Here is a 25,448-nt window from a genome sequence, read left to right on the forward strand (position 1 = left end):
GATTTGTAAGCACTTTTTGGTCCAAATTTGCCCAAATCGGGCTCCGTCACTTTTTGGGAATCACCATTTTGCATCAATGTGTAAAAAATCAGAAAAAACTAATGAGCAAATCCCGAGAAAAGCTGGTAACAGACGAACGAACGAACATCAGTTAATTTAAAGGACCTCCACCCACCCAGGTAGGTTCAAAAAGAAACTTACGTTGATTAGCAGAACGATTTTGCCCATTTTGTTTTTGACCAAGACCAACCAATCACAAATTAGCCTTTTTATTATTTTTTTTTGGTAAACTGTAAATAAACAAAAATATGAAAGGTAAGGTATTGAATTACTTACTTAATACTTGATTTGACAGTCCATCTTGCAGATTTTAAAAACATTTTGATTATCTTCAGTTAAGGACATCAAAAAAGTTAACTATGGTAAAAAAGACACTAAAGGTAGCCAGTTTTCCAAAAAGTTATGATATATTAGATGCTTCCAAATAAAACATTGTCATGAAGAAACAAAAGGAAAAATCCATCATTTTTATGAGTGTGATATTCATTCATTCAATATTATAAAGTGTATATAATATAATTTCTGAGAGTACAAAACAAAAAAATATTTTGAAAGTGGAAGCGGGACAGTAGAGAAGGCTTAGTCTTCAGCCATATGGGCAGATTTTAGATTTGGATGAATTATCAGATTAACTGTTGGGTTCCTAGGTATCATTCACTAACAAACTTTTTAAAAATCTGTGTGCCAGAAATAAGTTATCCTCTTTGACTTGATATTGCAGGCAGTGGCAGAAAGATTTTTCAAATATTGTTTTGGAATCATTAAGAGAAAAGCCTAACTTAAAATTTGGTGTATTACTTTTTAATTTTACTTTATTGGTTAAAAAGTTATATTCAAAAACATAAACTGTCAATTTGTCAAAATCCCAAAAATACCCTTCAAAACAAGATATCCGAGTATACAAAAAGTGAAATTTTTAAGATGAATATCAGTCCTTCTCTATTCATCCCATTTATCCAATCATTCATTCATTTATTCATTCGTTCTTAATCTTCATCACTTGCCATCTCAGCGTCCTCAATCTTTAGATCATCCAACATCTCTTCCAACCCGATCTTCGGAACGTCGCCCGATTCACTCGCACTGTCAGTAGCGAACTTCGATGGATCTACAAAATCAAATCAATGCAAGCATTACCAGAGCCCGAATTTCTTAACCGCAATTGAACGGTCTGGATTCGCTATAACAAACCTGGATCTGCTTCGTATATATACAGTAAAATAAGGTGTTGAACGGTGGAAAAGAATTTAGCTATTATACAATAACACAAGGGAATGGTAGCTTGGGTATGCTTATCAATGTTATACACATGATTGGAAAACATACAATCATTGAATTTCGTTAGAAGAGAACCTCACTAGAAACTATTATGATGAATAAAGCAACAAACCTTTATAAATATTGATGGCCGATCGATAGTCTTTATCCTCTTCCAGGTCTTCTAAAAAGTCATCGTAATCACTAAAAGGGAGAATAAAATCACTACTTCACTAACCAACAAACGCAAAACTGAAACACCTGCAAAAAAATGGATGTTTATATAGATAGAGCCGATATTGTACGCCGACAGCTCGGTAATCTAAGACTTTTAGACAGTCTTTTGATTATTTTCACGGGGTCCACCCACAGCTAGCCGGCTCGGCTATCTATGAACAGAACGGAAAAATGGGAAGGATCGGAAATCGAACCAGGAACCCCCGGTTTACGGTATTGGCGTCTCGACGACTTGATCATTGGTCTTTTTATATTTGCTTCTGTGCCATCCGAATCAAATCAATTGGACAAAAATTCATTATAAGCCCAGCTAGCACACAACGTTGTTTCAACGTTCATCTAACGTTATATGGACGTTGTGAACGTTAGATGAATGATGAAACAACGTTGTGTCAGCTGGGAGTGTTGCATAAAACTAAAACGTGACCCGACTTTCTATACTATAAGTGAATCAAAGTAACGGAACAAAATTGTTGATGATATTTGACAAAAGGAGTTCTGTCTCATCATCATTGTTTGACCATTTTCCCGCGTGTTAAGAAAAAACAAAACCACTTACTCCGAAGGGTTTTTCTCCTCCGTTTCTTTAGGGAGTTCTTTCAACCTCCAAACACGTTTAGCTCTTCGTCTAGTACGTTCCGCGAACGATTTCTTCACCAGTGCCTACGAAAATATCATTTTAACTGTGTATAATCTGTCTGGGGACTTTTGAATAAAATCTTTTCTTTTCCCTATCCAAAACAATGAAAATAAAGTGCTTGTAAAAAGGCATTATCCAGATGTTTGTGGACGGACTATAAATCAAACTGTAGACATTTTTGAAACATCAACAAAGAACAAGAACAAGGTTATTTCGATTGAAAGGCTGAGACAAAGTTTCCACTAAGTAAGAATTCATCAGAATAAGATTAAGTCACTGAACGGTTTTCATTCGAGAATTTTCAAATTTTCAAATGAGAACAAGGAGACAGTAGTTCCTTACTTACCACATCAGGAATATTTTCAGGCTTCATTTCAGCCAAATTGTCATCATTTAAATTGGCTGTTGTAAAATCGACCCTGAAATTTGAACAAATACACATTTTACATACTTGACAATATGATAGGTCAGGTAACATTGATAAACAGTAAACATATTTGAGCAACCCTAACACTTTTAATACTAAATTGTGGAGTTTTTGATAAGAGGAATAGAGAGGCTCATCCCCCATCGTCTTGCTTTGTGAAACCGCTAACATTGCAAAAGTAGAGCTAAGTCTCTGCATCATCTCTAAATATGGGACTAAATCTCCCGTAATAATGTCATTATATTACCCTTACCCATTCACGATGTCGCCAGCTTTCAGAAGATGTCCAAGATGTGTTCGGCAATGCACTTGCATGTCCGAACCAACGTCAACATTATTTTTCATCAGGTACACGTCAGCTTGACAGTACTAAAGATACAATTTTTAGATTTAACAGAATTCTCTTTAGGATTCGCGGACTATTTTATCATTGAAAAAGTAATAAGTCCACACTCTTAGGTCGCAAATAGTAGGGCAAGAGGAGGGAGGGGGTCCGGATAAAAGTGGGTCCGAATAAAAGGTGGGTGAGATAGAGACATTACTTCGGGACCTAAGTATGGTTTGGACACTTACTTAAAATAACTCATAGCAATCAATCTAACTATATAATATCGATGGAACAGTGACATCAAGCTACCTGGTTTTGAATTAAATAACTTATATGACCGAGATTTCCTTCACAAATGTGGCGGAAGTTAAAGTTAAAACTTAAAGTGGAAAGTTGCAACACTTAAATCTCAGGAGACGTACCTTGGATTTCATAGTTTGTCTGTTGATTTCCACATCAATAACAGTGAATTCAGCCAGCTGTTTTGCACCAGTGAATGGTAAGAAAGGAGCCCTCCAGTATGCAACACCACTCAATTCGCCAACTATAAATATAAGGATGGATTGTTATCATGGCTTATTGGTAAATTTATGAAGTATAAAATTCTACATGATATGAACCCCTGCTTTGTCTTCTTCTGACATCACGGCCGTTTCAAAACAGCTTGGTTTGGTTGCAAGTGACATATTGGTTAGAAAAAGCAATCAAAGTTATATAAATATTGTTGCAGTAGTGCATATCATAAATACAGAAGACTTTCCGTTATTCGTTTGTTGTTCGAAGGAAAACAGAAATTCCTAGTTCTCCTTTGGTCCTAAGCGCTGTTGGATTTAAAGTTAAAGCAATCTTCTATCAAAAATACAACCCCCATTGAGCTGAAAACTTTGTAATTACTTTTTCATAACTCTTATTAGGAGACTTGAGCACTTTTCATTTCAATGATAACAAGCAACATGCTGAACGGACCTACCTGGTGATCAGAATCAGATAAAAATAGGACAAATAGCAAGAGAGTAAGAAAGTGTAATGAGCAGCTTGAATAGATTACCGTGAGTATCACAGCTCAAATTAGTCCAAAAAGTCAAAAAAAACCATGTTAGGCACTTTTCTGCCCAAATTTGCCCCAAAAAATTATTTTTTGAAAATCGGGCTTCAGATTTTAAAGATTACCATTTTACATCAAAGTGCAAAAAATCAGGAAAAAATATGAATCCAATCTAGAGAAATGCTCTTTTTCCCTAAAAATGACATAATAGAATTTCCCTAAATAAGAAAATCCGATTTTTACGCCCAAAAATTTTTTCAGGAAAAAAGGCTTGAGTGGCGTTTTAAAGAACCTTGCCTTTTATCTTTGTCCAAAAAATTTGAAAAAAGTAATGAAACAATTTCACACAAAGTCCAGAAAACCCCATTTTTAGGCACATTTTGGCTTAAATTTGGCCCAAAAAATTGTTTTTTGAAAATCGGACTTCATCAGATTTTAAATATTACCATTTTACATCAAAGTGCAAAAAATCAGAAAAAAATATCGTTCCAATCGCCAGAAATTTTCCCTAAAAATGACATAAGGGAATTTCCCCAAATAAGAAAATCCGATTTTTACGGCCAAAAAAAATTTTCCGAAAAAAAACTGCTTCAGCCACTTTTTAGAGAACCTTGCCCTCCATCTTTATGCATAAAATCAGAAAAAACTAATGAAGCAATTTCACACAAAGTCTAAAAAACCCCATTTTAGGGACTTTTTGGCCCAAATTTGCCCAAAATTTTTTTTTAAATCGGGCTCCGTCACTTTTTGGGAATCACCACTTTGCATCACTGTGTAAAAAATAAAATAAAACTAATGAGCCGATCCCGAGAAAAGCTTGTAACAGACGAACGAACAACGGTCAAATTAAATGACCTCCAGGTAGGTCCAAAAATGTTCTGAGACATTTCAAAAGGTCTCCATACTATTACTAGGTTGAAGAGATTAAGTATGAGATTTAAGTTTGCTTAAAGAGTGCACTCTTTCTTTTGCAAAACAGAAACCATGCAAGCGAATTAAGCTAGTTCTTTTGAGATTGGTTTTCACATAATCGCAAAAAAAACAAGTGATACTTTTATGGACCTACCTGGTTATGCATTTAACACATTTATAATTGATATCTACATGACGTGACCATTAAACAATCATTCAGAACACAAATAGTGACGATCTATTTAAATTAGTCGTTTGTTTCTTATAAAAAAAACGTTTAGAAACCAAAATTTCATGCTCTTGAAATATTCTTTTATATTCAAGACTTCGTGAGCAAAAAAAACATCTATCTCATCAAAAAATTGAGTTATTCGGCTAAGAACATTGATGTATGCTTATTAATAGTGATTCTTATAGATAAAGATGCGTTTTTTGAGCCGAAAAATTCTTTTTTTACAAAAATCTGCTTGAGCCATCTTTTACCTACTTTCATGCAAAAAATCAGAAAAAAACAATGATCCAATATTTCAGTCCAAAAACCCGTTTTTTAGCCGTTTTTTGACCCAAATTTGCCCAATAACATTTTTATTTGAAAATCGGACTCCGTCACATTCGAAGGTTTATAGTTATGCATCTTTGTGCAAAATATCATAAAGAATGAAAAAGCCAATCTCGAGAAAAGCTAATACCTAAGTAATCGATAATGTGCTTATAAAAAATATCGAATTTGGCCAGTTTTTTCTTAAGAACACGCCAAGCAACTAAAATTTCCTGTCTTAAACACACATATTCTTCAAAAGTAAGCCCTCATGAGCAAAAAAACATCTATCTCATAAAAAAATTGAAGTAATTTGACTAAGACATTGATGTATGCTTATTAATAGTAATTCTTATAGATAAAACATGCGTTTTTTTGAGCCCAACAATTTTTTTTGCAAAAATTCTGCTTGAATTCTGCTTGAGCCTCTTTTACTATGATGGTACCCCTACGTTCTGCAAAAAAATCAAAAAAATTAATGATCCAATTTTTCACAAAGTCCAAAAAACCCGTTTTTTAGCCGTTTTTTGGCCCAAATTTGCCCAAAAATTTATTTTTCGAAAATCGGGCTCAGTCACATTTTGGCCACCACCATTTTGCACCTTTGTACCAAAAATCAAAAGATTCCTATGATTCAATCCTGAGAAAAGTTGGTAACAGACGAACGAACGGACGGACGAACGAACAAACACAGGTTAATTTATAGGACCTCCACCGGGGTAGGTCCAAAAAGCAAAATTAAAGCAAAATGGAGTTTTAATATTTAATGGTACCTTTTCCTGTGAATGGGTCCACCAAATGAATCGTAGTGGCGATTTTCGAGCAGATAGCAATTTGGCTGAAATGCAATACAAGAGTCCCATCAGTTATGATTGTTCAAAAAAGTGTAAAATATCAGACTTAAGAAGGATTAGATGGATAAGAGTTTATAAAAGAATGAAGTTTACCTCATGTTTCCAAGAGAGCGAGCGACTTTCAATGGTAGGCAGACAATATCGTTCTATAATTTAGATAATAATAACTAATTTTTAACTCTTTTAATTCTTTTGCTTTAAAGGGACATTAAAGTAGTAAAATGTAAAAATTGCGCGAACCACGTGTCATTAAAGAGAACAATTAAAATCACATGTCCAAAACAAACTTGTAAAACAATTGAACAATCAAAACTAGCCATATTTGGTTTGATTTTTTATTTTGACATGTGACATTTGTTTTGATTTTGTATCCGCTGCATACAGTTTGTTTACAAATTTCGCAAGTACTGTTATGTCCCTTTAAATAGACCGATGTGCGAACCCCATAATAGGCTCAACTTCAGTATTTTTCCAGCTACTCAAAAAGCTGATTGTAACACACCCCCAAAAAACAACATAAGATAAATCGACAAATCAGACCGTTCTTGCCCCCCTTTGGCATAAAAACCTGTCACCAGACTCCAAAATGTCAAAATTCTTAAAAAATGAGAAACACCCCTCAGGTGACCTACCTTACAAATGGGAGCAAGCTCCACTGAAAATGTATGTTTAAAATTAGCAGTATTATTTCGAATATCTGATGAAATTAGCCGTTCCGATTGCTTTGTTCTGAAAATAAAAGAAAATTGTTACTGAATTGATTAGAAGGTCCTAGACCACAGTGAAGAGAATCACAGGAAAAAACTTTTGATTTCCAAGGTTGGAAATTCAATATTTTTGGGTTGGAAATTTTGGTTTTATAATTGAAGATTGGAAATTTGAGCGATTACCTTAAGCTGATTTGGAAAACGTAAATTACCCATAGGTTTTGTAGAATAAACCAATGCCCTTGAAAAATCAAGTGAAAAAAACTCATGTAGAAATGACAATTTTCCAAGGCTGGTTGGAAAACATGACTTTTTGGGTGGGAAATTTTTATTTTCCAAACAGTTTGGGAATTGAAAAAAAGGTCAAAAATCGATGTAAAAACAGGGGGGGGGGCACGCAGTTATTACAAGACATGATGTGTAGTAAGTGCTTTTTCAACACTTTTTTTCAGGACCACCACCCTTTGCAGTTACTACACCTTGGTAGTAACTGTTTTCAGAAAAGATTTCCAGGTACCACCCCTGTTTTTGAGTGATATCATCAAAAACATGCTCGAAATTACCCTAAATTGCGATTGTTTTTCAACCTAAAGCCATTTTTGTGCTAGATTTTCTTTTAATTTACTTGGTTAACAGCTGTTGAGAACATTTTAATGATAATTAGGGAAAGCATAATTTCAAAGTTGGGTCTGAGAAAAATTTCAAATTTTTTTTCGTCCATAAACAAAAATAGTTTTTTTTAACAAAGAATTTTTTCACAAAAAAATTCATTTTTTGTGAAAAATTTTGAAATTTCTTTAAAAAGAATTAAAATATAAGCACTTACTACACCAAAAGAGCTAGTTTTCGTGTTTGGCACCATCCCCAAACAGCAGTTACTACACTGTGTAGTAACTGTTTTCATAACTTCTAAATACAGTACCACCACGGTAGTAAGTGTCATACTGTCTTGTAGTAACTGCGTGCCCCCCCCTGGTAAAAATACATATTTTTGTAAATTTGATACCTCGGGTTGAAAAACTAGACTTTTTGGGTCGGAAATTTGTGTTTCTCCCAAACAGTTTGGAAAACGTTAAAAATCCATGTGGAAATTACATTTTTCTAAGATTGAGACCCTTTCTTGGAAAACTAGAGTTTTTGGGTTGGAAATTTGTGTTTCTCCAAACAGTTTGGAAAACGTTAAAAATCCATGTGGAAATTACGTTTATGTAACCATTTTCTGCGCATGTCTTTTGAGAAAACCACAAGCGATTTTTCGCTCAAAACTGTTTTGATGTTTAGCTAACCTAGATATTAGGCTATAATGTGAGCAGTCAAGCTGTAAGTTTCCGTCAGGTGAGGCGTCCCTTCGGAGCGGCCTCGGTCAATCGCAGTGAGTTCGCACAGTGAAGCACATAGGTACTTGTGTCATAGTTTCAAATGGTGCCCTGCTGAGCTGTGTGGGTGATCTAAGATCAACGACGTATCTGTGCGAACAATAACGAGAGATTGACCGGGAGCCATCGAGCCTAGGTTAGCGAGTGACTGTTCACAAAAACAAAAACCTTGTTTAAGATCTCTTTTTCCACATCTCTGCCATCACTTTTTGGATTTTGGCTTTTTTCAACCTGAATTTTTGAAAATTCCAACCTTTTTTAGCTTGGGATTTTGGTATTTTTCAACCTGGATTTTTGAAAATTCCAACCTTGTTCGGTTTGGATTTTGGCTTTTTTCAACCTGGATTTTTGAAAATTCCAAGCCATGGAAAATGCAAAATTTCCAACCTTGGAGAATGTCCCACATTTCCAGGTTGGATTTTCCATTGGACTTTATCTTTTTTCCAACTAAGAAAACTTGAAATTTCCAACCTTGGAAATCGAAAATTTTTTCCTGTGAATATTAATCAGGAAATTTAGATTTCAATTTTAAATTAAAATTTACCTCAATGGAACTTGTGTACTCAGAAAGTCGACCATTCTTTTTGCATGTTGCTTGTTTGCATAGTAAAAGTCAAGTCCCTCTGAAAATGAGAAAACCTTTTTTAGCGTCGTGCGATTGGAAATTTGGAATAAAAAAACCAAAAACATCAAATGGAATTAACAAAACTTCATGGTTTTTGCTACCACAAAATCTATTCCGCATACAACTTTTATCAAAAGTCTAAGTGTTGATTGGGTGTCATATTTAAAGTATCAGACAAGATATAATTGTTTCTTTTACCTAATCATGATTCTAAATGGAAAAAAATTTATGATTCCCTTACCATGGACCTGTTTTATATTGAGACAACTTGATGCAATACCATGTTTTATGATCAACTGTTCTAAGTAATAGAATGTTTTCTTGTGTGGAACCTTAAGGAAAAAAGTAGATTAATTAATATCAAATCATAATCTTTATAAATTTTGACAGGAAAAAAAGGTCGATGGCAATTTGGATGGAAACTTACTTTTTGTCTGACTTGAACAACTGCTTTCCAGAAATCTTTGGCTTCTCTTCGATGACAATCGTCACACATTTGACCCTGTACCTGGAATTCCACAATGAAAGTCTGTTGCAAGATTGTTGACCCTAATACCTGCAAGTGAAAACAAATTTTGAAACACGTTTATTTTTGTGTTTGGTTCATCCTAGTCAAACTGAAATAGATTATCAAATAAGGATTCTGTAAGAATAGAAATCTGGTATTGCAGTTTTGTTTACAAACCAACTGGCAGTCATGATGTAAAACAAAAAACAGGACTTTGTTTTAGTTCGACAGCAGGTTTGCTATAATGTATGAAACACTGTCGATTCCCTAAGTGAGATTGACCTTGCGAGTAAAACTCACTCTTTTTTTATATAACAAAATATAAACAAACCTCCTTTTGAACTGTTAATTTGACTTTAATCCTTTTGGAATGAGGTTCTGTCCATACAAAACCAGCATCGATTAGATGTGCCTGTAAAACAAAGAAAATATTAACAAACATCCCTTATGTCGATAAATATTTGCCTCTTTTCACCTAATTTCTTTCATTTTTCTAGGGAAGAATGTACTGGCCAAAATCCTGATTTTAAATTTTTTGTTAGGACTGAATTTCAGAAAAATGGCCAAAATTCGCGGAAATTAATCCATGTGAAATGTAAACTCTTTTTGAAAAGGAAAGAAATTATTTAATATAGCTTCATAATGGTGTTATCGGATCTTTGTCATATTCCCTATACCTTCTAATAAACAACAAATAAATAAAAAACAATAGTGGTCCCCGTTGTTTTGACACTGATACTTTAGGGAGTTTTCAAATACAAGTGAAAAAGGATTTACCTTATTCAAACCTTTGAGTTTTTTCAAACATAACGCAAGTAATTCTCTTGATTCCAATTGACAAACAACCCACATATTGGGAGGTTGGAAATATCTAGAAATAGTTTACGATTAAAAAAAATGTTAGAACAATACCGGGTGACCCACGAAAAAGTTCGGACGGTTTTCGTTGGCTAGTGTCTGAAATAAAGGTAATATAAACTCAATCTTTTTTTTTAAAGATAGAGGATGCTCTAACTTAAACTTTGAGCTATTACTTTTTAAATTTGGTTCAGTGGTTCTTCATTTATGAGCTTTTAAAGTCAAAATTCAAATATCGGAAAGTGCAAAAACACGTCAAAAATGAGGTATCAAATTATAATTGTTTTCTTTATCTTTAACATTGTGTTTTTCGAGTGTGCTGATGTTTTACGACCTCGTTAATTAGTGTTGTAGGTAATTAAAGTTTATAAAATAATAAATTAACAACGAAGTAGATTTATATAAATTTATTGTAAATATTTTTATCAAAAATATTTTGCAAATAGGCATAATTTGCCTTCTTTATGAAAATGTCGTGTCTTATGAAAGAACAGAGAGTGTGGGTTTGCCTGGAATATGCTAGAAAGTGTATGGTGGTGGTTCTTTTCTGAACGAATAACTTGTTAATAAATTTTGTGAAAGTAAAGAATCTAAAAATAGTTTTAAAATTGAATAAAAATATCTAACATGCTCTTTTCTAACGATTTAACGACCTTGCTTGATTGATTGATAATAAAAGAATTTGATACCTCTTTTTTGACGTAATTTCTCTCTTTCCGAAAAGTGAATTTTGACTTTAAAAGCTCACAAGTAGGGAACTTGTGAGTCAAATTTAAAAAGTAATAGCTCAAACTTTAAGTTAGAATATCTACTTTCTACATATTAAAATTTCAAGAACTTTGAGACATTTGTTCGGCCTCGAGACGCCGAAAACTGTCCGAACTTTTTCGTGGGTCACCCGGTACACCAACCAGTCATTTCAAACTCTTTCTATATAAATCGCAGAATACAAATAATAAAGCAATACAGTGCAAAGATTGCAAAAGAAACTTCATCCAGCCAAACAGCTGAACCAACGCTTTGCTGCAGCCCTTTTTAAATTAAAACTAGAGTGTTTATTTTATTTTGTCATATCATCAGCCTATTATGGGGCGAATACACTTTAAGAAACTAGTTTTACCAAGCAGCCTTAATGTTTCTTTAGAAATCGGCCTTTTGAGCCTTAAATGTTTCTTACATGTTTCTAAACTTTTTGACGTAATCAGCCTATTTTGCATGCAAAGAAAAAAAAAACATTTGTTTTGATTGGAAGGTTCTTAAAAAAACGAATTAAAAAATGTTATTTTCTCATTCTGAGCCTCAGCATGTTTCTTAGATGTTTCTTAGGGTACAAACTATTGGTCACATTCATCTGCTACAACATCTACAAGATATTCAACTCCTGCAACTTTGTCCAAAGATTTGCAAATCTGCAGGGTTTGTAGATTGAAATTTGTTGATTGCCTACATGATTTCTTTTCTCCGACGTAACGAACGCCGACTCAAGGATAGCTAAAAATTGCTCTGAAAGGTGAGTCCGCCCGCTGTGATAATAAAGAGAAGAGAAGTCACATGGTTTATCCTTGGTCAGTCATCCTTTTTTGACATTGCTAACAAATATCGGTTTTTAACCTTAGTAAATTAAACCAAAGAATAAAAACAAATATGGCAGATTTTGTAAATTCTGTAGGGTTTGTAGGGTTTGAATGTCCAAAAGATTTGCACATTTTGTTTTGCTGAGAAAAGATTGAAATTCAGCTACAACTCCTGTGATATCTGCAAACAAAGTAGCTCAAGAGGTACTGTGTTTGAATCTCCTTCAAACGCTGCAAACCCTTCAAATTCGTGACCAAAGATTTGCAAATATGGGTTTTTTGCAGGGTTTGCAGGGTTTGTAGTGACCAATAGTTTGTACCCAAAGTTTTTAGACATTCTGAGCCTCATGTTTCTTAAAAGTGTGTTTCTTAAAAAAAACGTGTAATGTAGATGTCAAATTGATGCAGTCTTTTTAATCTGTCATGGAATATCTAAAATATAGGTCTAGCTTTAATGACAATGCCTATGTACAAAATAAAATGTAAAAACAGGAGAGGGCCAAACCTTTCACATCCTTTACAGAATTGAAGGTAGGCTTGTTTTTGGATTCCTTCAGTAATATCAACTTGACTCCTGATGCATCCAATACAAATGTTTGCTGGATTTGGTGGCGTTGGTGTGCCACATTGACAACATAATCTGCAGAAAAATGGTAACAAAAAGATCATTGATAACAATTAGAGTTTACTGCAAAGAGAAATATAAGACCCCAACAAATACCAAAAGATTTCGATATAACAACGACAGGCCAATTTCTCTTTTCGTAAAGTAGAGTCTTTTTAAAAGTCAATGCAGGATAGAATCTGCAAAATCAATAAATAGGAGGATTAGGACCCATCAGATTTTCAAATCTTTATGATCATTTCCATTCATGTAGATTTGTTTACATAAATGCACTTTGAAAATAAATTGAGCTAAACAGCAGGGATCGAATTAGCGTATCGCATTTCGCAATTCACGATAGGGTTTTGGATTACTTACAAGCTAAAAATTGAAAATTGATCTTTTTTAGGATACAAAATCATGCTTATCAAAAATTTGCGATGCACTTTCTATCCCTTATTCATTTTTTCCAGGGATAAAAGTTTTATTCTAAAACTTCCAGTACCTGATTTTAGCTTGTCCACCCTCACTTTGAGGTGTGAAGAAGAAATTTTCAAAGGGTATTTTTGCAAATTTTGCTATCTTCCAGTGGGTATCCCACACATTTTCAAGAATTTTTTTAGCTTGAAAAACTAAATAAAAGAGGTAAGTCTAGCTCATGTATGGATTTTAAATGGAACAGACCATTGGAATTGTCTACTTTATAGACCAGGAATTAAAAAATCTCATATGACATGTACAGAGAAAAAAAGAGTGTTACGCTAGCAAATTTCAAACTTGTTCAGAGGTTTCCAATGAATGACTACTTTTATTCCAGGATTTTAAATAGAAATGTCTTTTCCAACATAAAATTTATTAAATTTACTATACTATGTATACATGATTTATTAAACAAAATAAATTAGTATGAAAAAAACGTAGAATTTACCTACAGGAAGGCCTTATTTTATAAAAATTATTCCTCAATGTTATACTTTACATTTTGTAAATGGACTAAAAAAGAAAAACCCTCTTGATAATGTGAAACATCAATCGAGTTGTCTTGCAGTATGTTCAGTTCTGTCAATTCATAGCAATTTTCAAAACATTTACATACACCTTTTATCCACTTTGGTCTCAATTCACAATTCTTGAGTTCAAGACACTGTAATTGCATTGACAAAAGTTTTATGAAATGAATCAGCTTTTTACCACATTTACCAAGGTTTTTATTGTCACTCAATCTAAGATCAACCACGTTCCTAAAGGATTTGATACAGTTGATAAAGAGCTGGATAACATCAATACCAAGACCACAATCGCACAAAATTAAAGACTTGATGTTCTCAAATGGCAGTCCTTCCAAAGCACAATCTTTAGGAAATAATTGAAAGTTCATTGATAAATCCAAAACATTCAGATTTGGCAGTACAGATATACAGTCTGTGAGAATTTTCCATTTCTGGTCTTTCAAATTACTGTTACACCAGTTCAGTTTTTTTAAATTGTGGCATTTTTGAAGATCATGACATAAAGTTATTAGCTGTTTTTCTTCCATGTGATTAAACGCTAGATTTATTCCATACAGATGATCCTTCGATATTAATTGAAGAGTTCGACAAATTTGATTGGGATTAATTCCGTAAAATGACACATGAACGATTTTTAGGATAAATATTTGTGATTGATCAGGTTGATGATGTTGCATCAGAAAGTCACGTAACATATCAAATGTTTCTGTGCCAAGAATTAAAGCTGCATTTATCTTTACTGGTGTAATTCTAATTAATACTGGATTATCCAAAGCTTTAGGTTTTTTGATTTTCGTTTTGTCCTTTTTTAAAGCTTGAATTACATTGGAAAAACTTTGTGTCCCAAGAACAGAATTATATTTAAGGTGTGCAGGCAATATTTCATTCATTGATAATAAATGCAGTAAACATTTAGTAAATGATTCATTAAAACCATAACCATTTGAGATAGATTTAAAAATATTCCTTCCCACCAAGTTGAGCTCTTTGATATTTTGAATTGACCCATTTCGAAGCTTAAGTATTATCAAAACCAAAAACTCAAGGTTTTTGTCCAAATCTTCTGAAAGATTAAGAATATCAAAAGTTGATAAAGTCCAGTTTTCAATTAGATTGGAAAACAAAATAAGCTTGTGATTCTTTACTGCCAGATCTGCAAGTTTGTATAGAACATGTGCTGGTAACTTCTTTGTAGCCAATGGCATCAATTCAGGATAATTCAAAAGTTTTTGCATCACAATGGTTACCAAGTTGAAATGCATTCTTTCTTTTTTTAATTAACCTATTAAAAAACAAGGATTATTCAGAAAACACCTTTCCTGTAATTCCCAAAACGATTGCACACATATATTTTGTTTATCTCACTGGGTTTGAATTATATATTTCAGGAGCTTTGCTATTATTCTGAGCGAAGAGAGGTTTTTTCACTGTTTGCAAAGCATTTTTAGTGTTGTTTGAAAGAAAATGCAAAAGTATCTTCAATGCATTTCTATAGAAAAGCGAAGTAAGACTTGAAGTAAGAGATTGTAGACAAAGGAAAGTATAATGAAGTTTATAAGTAGGGAGTTGGAAAAAGCAATAGATAAATGAATGAAGAAAGTTGCAAGGAAGCAAGTACATAAAGCAATAGATAAACGAATGAATAAAGTTGTGAGGTAGCGTGTTGATAAAGCAATAGATAAACGAATGAAGAAAATTGCAAGGTAGCGAGTTGATAAAGCAATAGATAAACGAATATAAAGTTGCGAGGTAGCGAGTTGATAAAGTAATAGATATATAACAAATGAATGAAGAAAGTTGCGAGGTAGAAAGTTTATGAAGCAATAAACAAACAAATGAATGATAATGACAGATGTTTTCTTAGAATTTTTTGATTTCGCGTTTTGGAGTTAGGAAATCTTTTTTGATTGGTAAATCGAAAATTCACTTCGTATTTTGCGAAGTGCGAAGCTATAGGTGATGGCTTCTTCATAAAAGCAAAAGACACAAATATATTTTTCGGACCTGGCATGCGGGAATAGTGTCAGAACCTGCAGGCAACCTAGTAGGGTTGTATGGCTGTGGTTGGGTATCAGTATAGGCTAGGAATGGGATTATTATCAGTAAGGGTCAGGGTTGGAGCTCAAAACAAACACTCTTTTGCGATTTTCTCTCAGTATAGTCTGGTCTGTAGTTTGTATAATATTTTAAATAGCTGAAATCAAATGAAATCAAAAAGGAAACCTATTACACTTCATTGAAACAACTATTGAAAAAGCAGGAAATCTTATTTCTTGGATTTTACAAACATTTACTTGTCGCTCATCTCATACTATGCTTACTCTATATAAATCGCTTGTTATCCCAATTCTGGAGTACTGCTCAGTTCTATGGAGCCCTGGGTACTGTCGGCCTTATACTTGAAGAGATACAGAAATCTTTCATAAAGCAAATAAGAAGAACATCTCAAAATTACTGGGAATGTCTCATGCAGCTCATCAAGATATACTCACTTCAGAGAAGGATTGGAAAATTCTAGAAAAAAAAAGTACCAAACATCAACGATAGCTTCAAAGCAAAAGAACACCCGCATCTCACGTGCGCTTGGTTTGGGAACGCGAACTACCCATGTCTAAACTTTTCAATATATCTCCAGAACTAACAGATTTTTTGAAATTCTGTAAAAAGGTCCAAGTTCCTGAATAGTTTTACTATGTTCTGTGAAAAAATCATAACCATCAGTGAAATACTCGTTCATCTATTTAAGATTGAAGACAAAAATTTGCGAAGAAAAATAAACCTTGAGCACAAAAAAATGCTTTTTTAAACACTTTTTTCCACCGAAAAACAAATAACTTTTATAAACTTACCTTCCCCAAACATTGAAGAAGCCTCTACTAATTAAAGTAAATGAGATAAGATAAGATAAAACCTTAAAATCAACCAGAATTTACAACTTTTCGTCCGAAGCAAAAGACGTGCTTTTCTCGCAGCCATCTTGTTTTAGAATGAGAATTCCAGAGAATTCCATTCGGTTCCAGTTCCCCTGTCCTTTTTTTCATCCAATCAGATCACGCGATTTCACTTTCACTTTCTCTAGTCCAATAAGACTGCAGGATTTGAGTCATGTGACATCTCTATTGAAAAACCCGCGCCGAATAAAATAGAAATACAGGGGGTCACACTATTGCCTACAGGAACTGAAAGCAAGCAATTAAGGCCAATATTTTTGGTTTTTCTGAAGGTCAAAAGGTATAGATAGGAAGCTTTACTCAAGGAGGGATAAGGCTGGGACTATCTATTTAAAAGATATGGACAAAAAAAGGCGTGATAATTATTTTTGGGTGATAATTAAGATTTTACTTAGAAACTTTAATTCTCTTACCCCGTCTCGGGCCCCTCTGATATGAGCAAGGGAACCATGTTGGCCACCCCTACTGAAAATTTCAGATCAAAACTAACAAGGAATTAATTCCTGTAACTCGAAGAAAATTGGAAAAAGCTGGTTTTTGACTGTTTCTGATCCTAAAGTGCTATTTTTTGGTAAAAGCTATGCAATTTATGTTTGGATTTCTAGAAAGCTTATTGTCAATATATTTTTTATTTGAAAGTAATCTCTTCATGGAATAAAAAGATATAGTCAAATCTTGTAGGGTCATTTTTCAAAAAAAAATTGCCAAATTCGATTTTCGCATTTCGCCATTTTACCCTACGCAAACGCACGTGATCTAGGACAAATGTACATCTCAAAAAAATTCCAGATGAACCCCAAATCCATGGTTAAACAGGGTGCAGGAGAGTTGACTCAAACTCAATTTTAGACATGAAATCTCTCTACTGATCTATTCTTCCTTCAGGAATTGTGAATTTAACAAACCACAGCCTACCGCAAGTTGGTCTAAGGTCTACACCCCTCATCTAATTTTGACACCCTTCTTTTCAGAGTTACCGTAACTTGGTCTAATGTTGACACCCCTCCTCTAATTCCGACACCCTTTTTATCAGCTGAAAATGATAGAAAGGTTGAAACTGTTTTTCTTTGCTTATTGGTCAGAAAGGAATATAATATATTTTCAATCGGTGATTCAAGCTTTCATAATTCCTGTCTCTAAACCAGATGGTAATAATCTAACGTTCAATTGTGATCAAAGTAATCAATAATGATCGTGGTCAGTGACCACCTATCGATTTTATTGGTGATCGAATACTCACTCGACTCCAGATTTTGGCATTTTCTTCGACCATTTTCGATTTGTTCAATCATTTCTATTACTTTTCGATTACCTTTGATTATATTGAATACCTTCGATTGTAATATTGAGTACAGGCCATAATCTAGAAAGGCAGGGCAGGGTCCGTTTTGAGACAAAAAGGGTATTTTTGTTGCTTGTTTGCTCAAAAAAGGCTGCTTTTTGTACACATTTTTGAGATTTTAAGAAGGGCAGCGTTCGATAACCGGACGCTTAAAAGGCATAGAAAATGGATTGGAGTACTTTCCAGCCTATCAAATATGTTTCCAGTAGCAGCGCGTCAAAATAATCTGAAACTGCAAACCTCTTCTTCATCGAGATTTGCACCACTGACCAAAATTTCAAGTAATTTCTCTAGGCGGGTTCCACGAAAATTAACATCCTTAATAATCTGCCGTTCAGAGCCTAAAATTTTGTGAGCACGAGCTAAAGATTTGTTTCTCTTTTTACGGAACGGCCCACTACGGTCCGATTTTTGTGCGAAAAAAGCGTTTGCGTATGCTAGTTAGCACATTCTCCTAAGTAGGAGAGATTGCCAAAGGTATTCTAATTTGCACTTGTTCTTGACTGTCAGAATGCGCAATACCGTAGAGTCGTTTAATCTCGACATACGTCTTGCAATCTCGACATAGCTGTAGGCTGGTCTTCGAAATAAAAAATCAAACATAAACAAATACATACCAAAGTTATCAATCAATCACTAAAATGTACTCTCTCTCTATCACGTCACAGATTGTTAATATAATATGAGAAATGTGAAGTGTTATTACTTATACTTATATTTGAAAAGAAAACTTTAACGATGTAGTAATCGCTAAAAACTAATTAGCATGCTTTCAACGAAGATGTCTAAATCACAACAACACAACATTTTGCACGCGAGGAATTTTTTAGTAGACATTTTTACCGTGAACCGAAAATAATAAAAAGAACCCGGTTTCCTTTTGAATTTAATGTGACCGCCATACTGGCCATCACGGCGTGCGGCCTGTTAGCGCCTAGAGCGTGTGTTTTTATATATAATGAAGGGGAAACCAGGCTAAGCGCGCGAATTATTTTTATCACGTGACTTGAAGCGTAATAAAGTTGTAAAATTTTAATGATGGACACGAGAAAGTTACGAGGAAGTTTGCATGCGTTTCGTGTGTTGTGTAAAACTGCTTATAATTTGGCTTTCTTTTTAATTGAAAGGATTGCAATGTTTACTGAACTTCTAGTTTGATGGATGAACTTGTTCGATAAGAATGATACCAAGAATTTCATTCAAGGTTTGTTTTGATTATTCTACAGATCCGGTGTCGAGATTGCAAGACGTATGTCGAGATTAAACGACTCTACGGTATGAGTTACTGAGGAAACCCAGGGCAAAGACACAAAATGGTGGGAAAAATGGCTGGGAAATAAGGGGCTCAATCTTATGGCGGGGCTTCTTTTGTGCTTTGGTTTTAGGTCAGTTTTTTTGGTTTTTCCTAAGATATATCTTAGTAATTGGTTATCGAAGTAATCAATTGGTTATCGAAGTTGCCAAAGTTATCGAAAGTAATAACATAACAATCAAAGTACTCGAACGGTTATCAAGTCTTTGAAGGTTTGTTAAGAGAGTGATTGGGGGCTAACAGCGCCCCCCTAAACCCCCCTGCTGAAAAAATCGCACCTGCGGCGCACAAATTTTTCCATCGTTAAAAAATAAAAAAATAAAAAAATTTAGGAATTCAATATCGTCTTTACGCCTTCGGCGTGGCCTTTGCACCAATTCCACACTGGATTAGACAAGGGGTGTTGCTATTAGACCAACTTACGGTAAGAATAATAAGAAGGTTGCGAACAGATTTTTTCCTTCTGACTGCTAAGCAAAAAACATAGTTTTAATCAGTGATTCCGCCCTTCCTATTATTCCTACTATCTCTAAAGAAGGGTGATCAAGTTAGATGAGTATTAGAGCAACTTACGGTACAAACGTCCAATCAATGTTTTTTGTCACAAGTTTGAGTTTGGATGGCTCCCGCCCCCTAGGCCAACTTACGGTATACACAACAGCGTTAGCTTACTGGCGTGATTTTCAAAAACCCCAGGAAACCCGGAAATCAGTCAGGCACATCCTGGCAAAAATGAACGGGGTATTTTTCACTTGTGATTGGTGGCAAATGCAAGGGGTCGAAAACAAAAGTGATGTAATAGTGCTGAATACCCCACGCAATTGAACCGGGTTTGAAATATTTTGCTTCATTTTGAAGAACTGCATAGATGAAATTTTTTTTCCATAAGTCAATTTTTTCTTCGAAGATTGAAGAAACTTTTAACAAAAAAATAAAGTTCCCAGTTATCTTCCTTTTTTCCCATTTTTCCCATTTTCAGTTTGAAGTTCATTTTTATTCATTTTCACGCTTTTAGCCTGAGACGTCCTATCTCATTTACACTGGGTGACGAATACCCCATGCAAATGCTCACCCCGTTCATAATTGCCAGGATGTGCCTGTGACTGGAAATCTTTTCCCTCAAACTCAATATTGCGCTCTAATTGTATTTTTAACAATTGAATCAATCACTTTGATAAATTTGCTTTGACTGACTTTGAGCAATTTCAATCAAGTTCTTTAGTTAAAATCCCTTGAAATGTTGCAGAGTAACCAGAGATCAGGAGTTCATCAATTGGTGTGTAAAAAGGTGGCAACCCTGGGAACACCTCTTGCACTCCATTTTCTCTACTGAGGCCCTAGTTGAAATTCAGTGCTGGAGACAAGAAAATAATAAAAATGAATTTTAAAGTATTTTAAACAGCGCATACAAATCAAACTCACATTTGCTGTTGGGTTCCTGCTGATGGAGTGTACTCCATTTTTTAAGCTTTGGAGGTTTCGGCTTGAATGTTTACTTCCCGAAACCATCGAGGAAAAAAGTATGAACATGTGAGAATTACCATGGGTTTTCAACTTAAAATTCTTAGAATTTTTTTGCCGTGCTAAGCGAAATCGCTTTCCGCGAAACTTGGGAAAGTAGCTCATTTTTCTCTGTACAATTGTTGAACGCTTAACATGACCTGAAGGAAAAACTTTGAAGTTTTAGTAGTAGGTAAGCTAAAATTGAGCGATCGAGTGAAGCGAGCGAGATTAGCGCGGACTCACAACTCAGAGGTGGGATTGTGGAAAAAACCGGAAAAGGATAATTACAAGGTCTCAAAAGAAGGTTGTCTATTGCTCATTCCGACATTTTAAATTTTCCGGGGGTTTTGTTGTTTGGAATTGATTAACTAACAGTTAGGTAGGGTCAGGGTTGCTAGTAACGGCTTGTCACTGTGTCGGGTGCATACTCGGCGCCTTGGGCCCCGCAGGGTTGCTAGTAACGGCTCGAATTTCAGTCAGGTTGTAAGTCGATGTCGGAATGAGCTATAGACAACCTTCTTTTGAGACCTTGTAATTATCCTTGTGGAAGTGGCAGTTCTGGCAGTTCAGAAAAAAAGGAACAAAAAAAGGTAAATGGAAAGTCAAACACAAACAAATAAATCCTCCCTTAACATCTATCACGTCGTTACATATATTGGATGCTCCAATTTCAGCCCATAGCAGGTATAAGGTGTATCCTTAATTTATCGTTCTTTGCTTCGTGGTGTGTGTGTGTCATGTGAATGTGTTGTGTTCAGTCAGGGAAATCCCTCAATTGCGGTATACTGCAATTGCGGTAGCTCTCATTCGTGGTTAGCCTACAAAGGCTTATAACGGCTACCGTCAACTGCTCTAACTTGGGACGATTGGTCGAAACATGGGGACTCTGTGCTGTTGCATAGCTATCTGGTCTGTATTTTCACTTACTGTAAAATCGAAAGAGAAATCGTGTATTTTTAAATACGCGGTTCCTTAACTCAAATCAAATGACTTTGGAGGTTCGGTGAAATGGTGGCTGAATTGCCGTCCCATGTTTTGTCAGATAGTCCCAAGTTAGAGCAGTTGACGGTACATATAGTGCTGGTCGACAAAGATAAACAAACATCAACTGTAAAAAATTGTACGAGAAGAAAGTTTTTCTTTATTAAAAGAATCTGATCTACAGAAAAATAGACCTTTTTTCAAAGAGGCCACCCTGTTGAATAATTATGTAGTCCAGCAGAAAAACAATGATAAAACCATACATAATTATTACAATACCGTAGAATTGTCTAATATCGACATGCGTCTTCTAAAGTCGACACCGGATCTGTAAAATAATCAAAACAAACCTTGAATGAAATTCTTGGTATCATTCTTATCAAACAAGTTCATCCATCAAACTAGAAGTTCTATAAACATTGCAATCCTTTCAATTAAAAAAACAGCCAAATTATAAGCAGTTTTACACAGCACAAGAAACGCATGCAAACTTCCTCGTAACTTTCTCGTGTCCATCATTAAAATTTTACAACTTTATTACGCTTCAAGTCACGTGATAAAAATAATTCGCGCGCTTAGCCTGGTTTCCCCTTCCTTATTTATCAAAAACACACGCTCTAGGCGCTAAGAGGCCGCACGCCGTGATGGCCAGTATGGCGGTCACATTAAATTCAAAAGGAAACCGGGTTCTTTTTATTATTTTCGGTTCACGGTAAAAAGGTCTACTAAAAAATTCCTCGCGTGCAAAATGTTGTTTTGATCTGGATATCTTCGTTCCGTTGAATGAAAGCATGCTAATTAGTTTTTAGTGACTACATCGTTAAAGTTTTCTTTTCGAAAAAAACCCACTTCACGTTTCTTACATTTCAACAATCTGTGACGTGATAGGGAGAGTACAATTTAGTGATTGATTGATAACTTTGGTATGTATTTGTTTATGTTTGATTTTTGGACCTACCCCGGTGGGGTGGAGGTCCTATAAATTTTTCCGGAAAATCGGAAAAGTCGGGAAATTTTTCCGAAAATCGGAAAATCGGGGAACGTTTTCCGAAAATCTGTCCGTTCGTTCGTTCGTCTGTTACCAACTTTTCTCAGGATTGAATCATAGGAATCTTTTAATTTTTGGTACAAAGGTGCAAAATGGTAGTGGCCAAAATGTGACGGAGCCTGATTTTCGAAACAAAAATTTTTTGGGCAAATTTGGGCTAAAAAACGGCTAAAAAACAGGTTTTTTGGACTTTGTGAAAAATTGGATCATTAATTTTTTCTGATTTTTTGCATGAAAATAGGTAAAAGATGGCTCAAGCAGATTTTTGCAAAAACATTTTGTTGGCTCAAAAAACGCTCATGTTTATCTATAAGAATCACTATTAATAAGCATATATACATCAATGTTCTTAGTCAAATTACTCAATTCTTTGATGAGTTTTTTTGCTCACGAAGTCTTGAATATGAAAGAATATTTCAAGATCATGAAATTTTGGTTTCTAAACGTTTTTTTTATAAGAAACAAACGACTAATTTTAATAGATCGTCACTATTTGTGTTCTGAATGATTGTTTAACGGTCATGCTCACGTAGATATCAATTATATGTGTTAAATTCATAACCAGGTAGGTCCATAAAAGTATCACTTGTTTATTTCGAAGACCAGCCTACAGCTATGTCGAAATAAAATGACGCATGTCGATATAAACGACTCTACGGTATGCATGATACAGTAATTATGCATGGCTCTATCATTGTTTTTATGGCCGGACTACATAATTATTCAACAGGACGTCCTCTTTGAAAAAAGGTCTATTACATTGTCTATGCGTTAAAAAGATATGATGAATTATGTACAAAAATTGCCTGTTTTCTCCTTGAATCTTGAATTCTGTTTCTTGAATAAACTGCAATTGCGGTATATGAAAAATGTAAAAGTGACGTTTATACCGCAATTGCAGTAAAAAATTACTACCGCAATTGAGGGATTTCCCTGACTGGTGTTATTAGTCTGTCAGTCACGGAAATCCTTGCATTTGCACGGGGTGTGCATTTGCATTGCAACGGTTTCAACGATTTTTTCCGACCCTTTGCAAATGAGCTAGAACGTGTAAGGCAAAATGCGCGAAAATTAACAAATCGCAACCTTAGAATAAAAGGTGAAGGCTTCTTCATAAAGAGGAAAGACATGTATCTATTTTTCGGATCCGGCATGCAGGAATAGTGTCAGGACCTGCAGGCGACCTGGTAGGGTTGGGTATGGGTGTGGTTTGGGTGTGGTTACGTATCAGATTGGCTAGGAATTGGGTTATTATCAGTTAGCTTAGGGTTAGAGTTGGAGCTCGAAACAAGTATTCTTTTGTGATTTTCTCTTAATACAGTCTGGTCTGCAGTTTGTACAATATAAATAGCCGTCAGAAACGCTTTCCTGGCATGAATCCGTGGCGCAGTGTATAAGGCATTGGGTTTCAAAACTTTGGAGCTTTGCATTTAGTGGGTTCGAATCCCACCGGTGGCGATCTGTCGGTAAGTCATTCAGTAAGTTAGAAAACATAGAAAATAACTCACAAAGAACCAGAAAGTCAGGAAAAACTACGAACAAGAGACTGGAAAGTACGAAATAAATCCAGATCTGTCTTTCGTCTTTATGAAGAAGCCACGACCAGAATAAAAGGGTTCTATCGCAAAATTTCGACTTTTTGAATTTTATGCATGAATGAAATCTTGAGGGCATAGAGAAACGTTTTACCGGTTACTTTTTTCAGTTTCTCAAAATTAAGAAGATAAATAGGTTCTATCCCAAATTTTGACTTTTTCGTTGGAAGAAAAAGGTCCTATCAGGCAAATAGAACCTTTTAGACGTTATTTTGCCGATCGTGCAATCTTTTTCCGGTAAGAAGCAACAAAAATAAAAAGGTTCTATTTAATTTGGATAAAAAGGTTCTATTTAGCACATTCATTGAAAAACACCCAAATTTCACTTTTAATGCACCCGTATGCATTTCTTTAGATGTGTTATTGGTGGAAATGGCAAAAGAATTGAATGTAAGACGTACCGTGAGTGGTCCTAAATTCGACAGCCCTGCCTAAATCCGATGGGGTCTTTCAAAGATACAAACTAAAATAAAAACAAACCTTTCGCTGTGACGCAATGAAGATACCAAAGTGTCAACTAAACTGATGAGAGATTTGATACACTGAACCAATTGAACCAAATAACAATAATTGCTTCTAATACAAAACATAATTTCTTATTATATACAAAATTGTTAACGTTTTAAACACGAATAACAGATTCAGAATAATTAGAGGTAATTATTTTTACAACTCGCGCTTTTTTGATCACATTAATTGACATCTTGGCATTATAGTAATCTTGTTAAGTGTTTTATTTCAAGAACTCTTGCAATAGTTTATTGTTCAACTTGGAGAGGGAATGTTTGTAAACATATAATTTTTTTTCATAGCAGTTATTTGGGGGGTCGGATTTAGGCAGGGCTGTCGGATTTAGGACCACTCACGGTATGGTACGAACTAACCTTAAGAAATTAAGAAAAATTGACAATAGAACCTTTTTATTATAGCAATTTTGGGAACATTAAAAATAAAAAGGTTCTATCCAAAAAATCACTGCTTAATAAAAACAGGGGAAATGAATGTAAGAACATTTAAATAATTCTTTTTGTAGTTGTAGGACACAATCTTTCAGAAAAACATGGTTTTTAGGTTATCAACAATGTGGAACCAGGTTATTTTTCATGTAATTTTTTCAAAACGATTTTAACAAAATCAAAGAAAATGTCAAATGGAA

General features: G+C 34.6%; 1 protein-coding gene across 1 annotated transcript; it reads right to left on the reverse strand.

The window, feature by feature from the left end:
• Positions 1 to 818: 818 nt before the first annotated feature.
• LOC136807371 (60S ribosomal export protein NMD3-like) lies at positions 819 to 20,704 on the reverse strand. The gene is made up of 16 exons (XM_067063945.1): positions 20,588 to 20,704; positions 12,452 to 12,586; positions 10,292 to 10,385; positions 9,846 to 9,926; positions 9,434 to 9,562; positions 9,248 to 9,338; positions 8,926 to 9,004; positions 6,931 to 7,027; positions 6,392 to 6,444; positions 6,218 to 6,282; positions 3,372 to 3,493; positions 2,875 to 2,990; positions 2,541 to 2,613; positions 2,114 to 2,217; positions 1,451 to 1,521; positions 819 to 1,168 (listed from the first exon to the last, which is right to left on the reverse strand). The coding sequence occupies exons 1-16, from the start codon at positions 20,623 to 20,625 to the stop codon at positions 1,047 to 1,049; spliced, it is 1,470 nt and encodes a 489-aa protein (XP_066920046.1). The 5' UTR covers positions 20,626 to 20,704; the 3' UTR covers positions 819 to 1,046.
• Between the last annotated feature and the right edge of the window lie 4,744 nt (positions 20,705 to 25,448).

Source organism: Clytia hemisphaerica, unplaced genomic scaffold, assembly GCF_902728285.1.
Source record: "Clytia hemisphaerica strain Z4C2 unplaced genomic scaffold, Clytia hemisphaerica genome assembly, whole genome shotgun sequence".
NCBI classification, from domain to species: Eukaryota; Metazoa; Cnidaria; class Hydrozoa; order Leptothecata; family Clytiidae; genus Clytia; species Clytia hemisphaerica.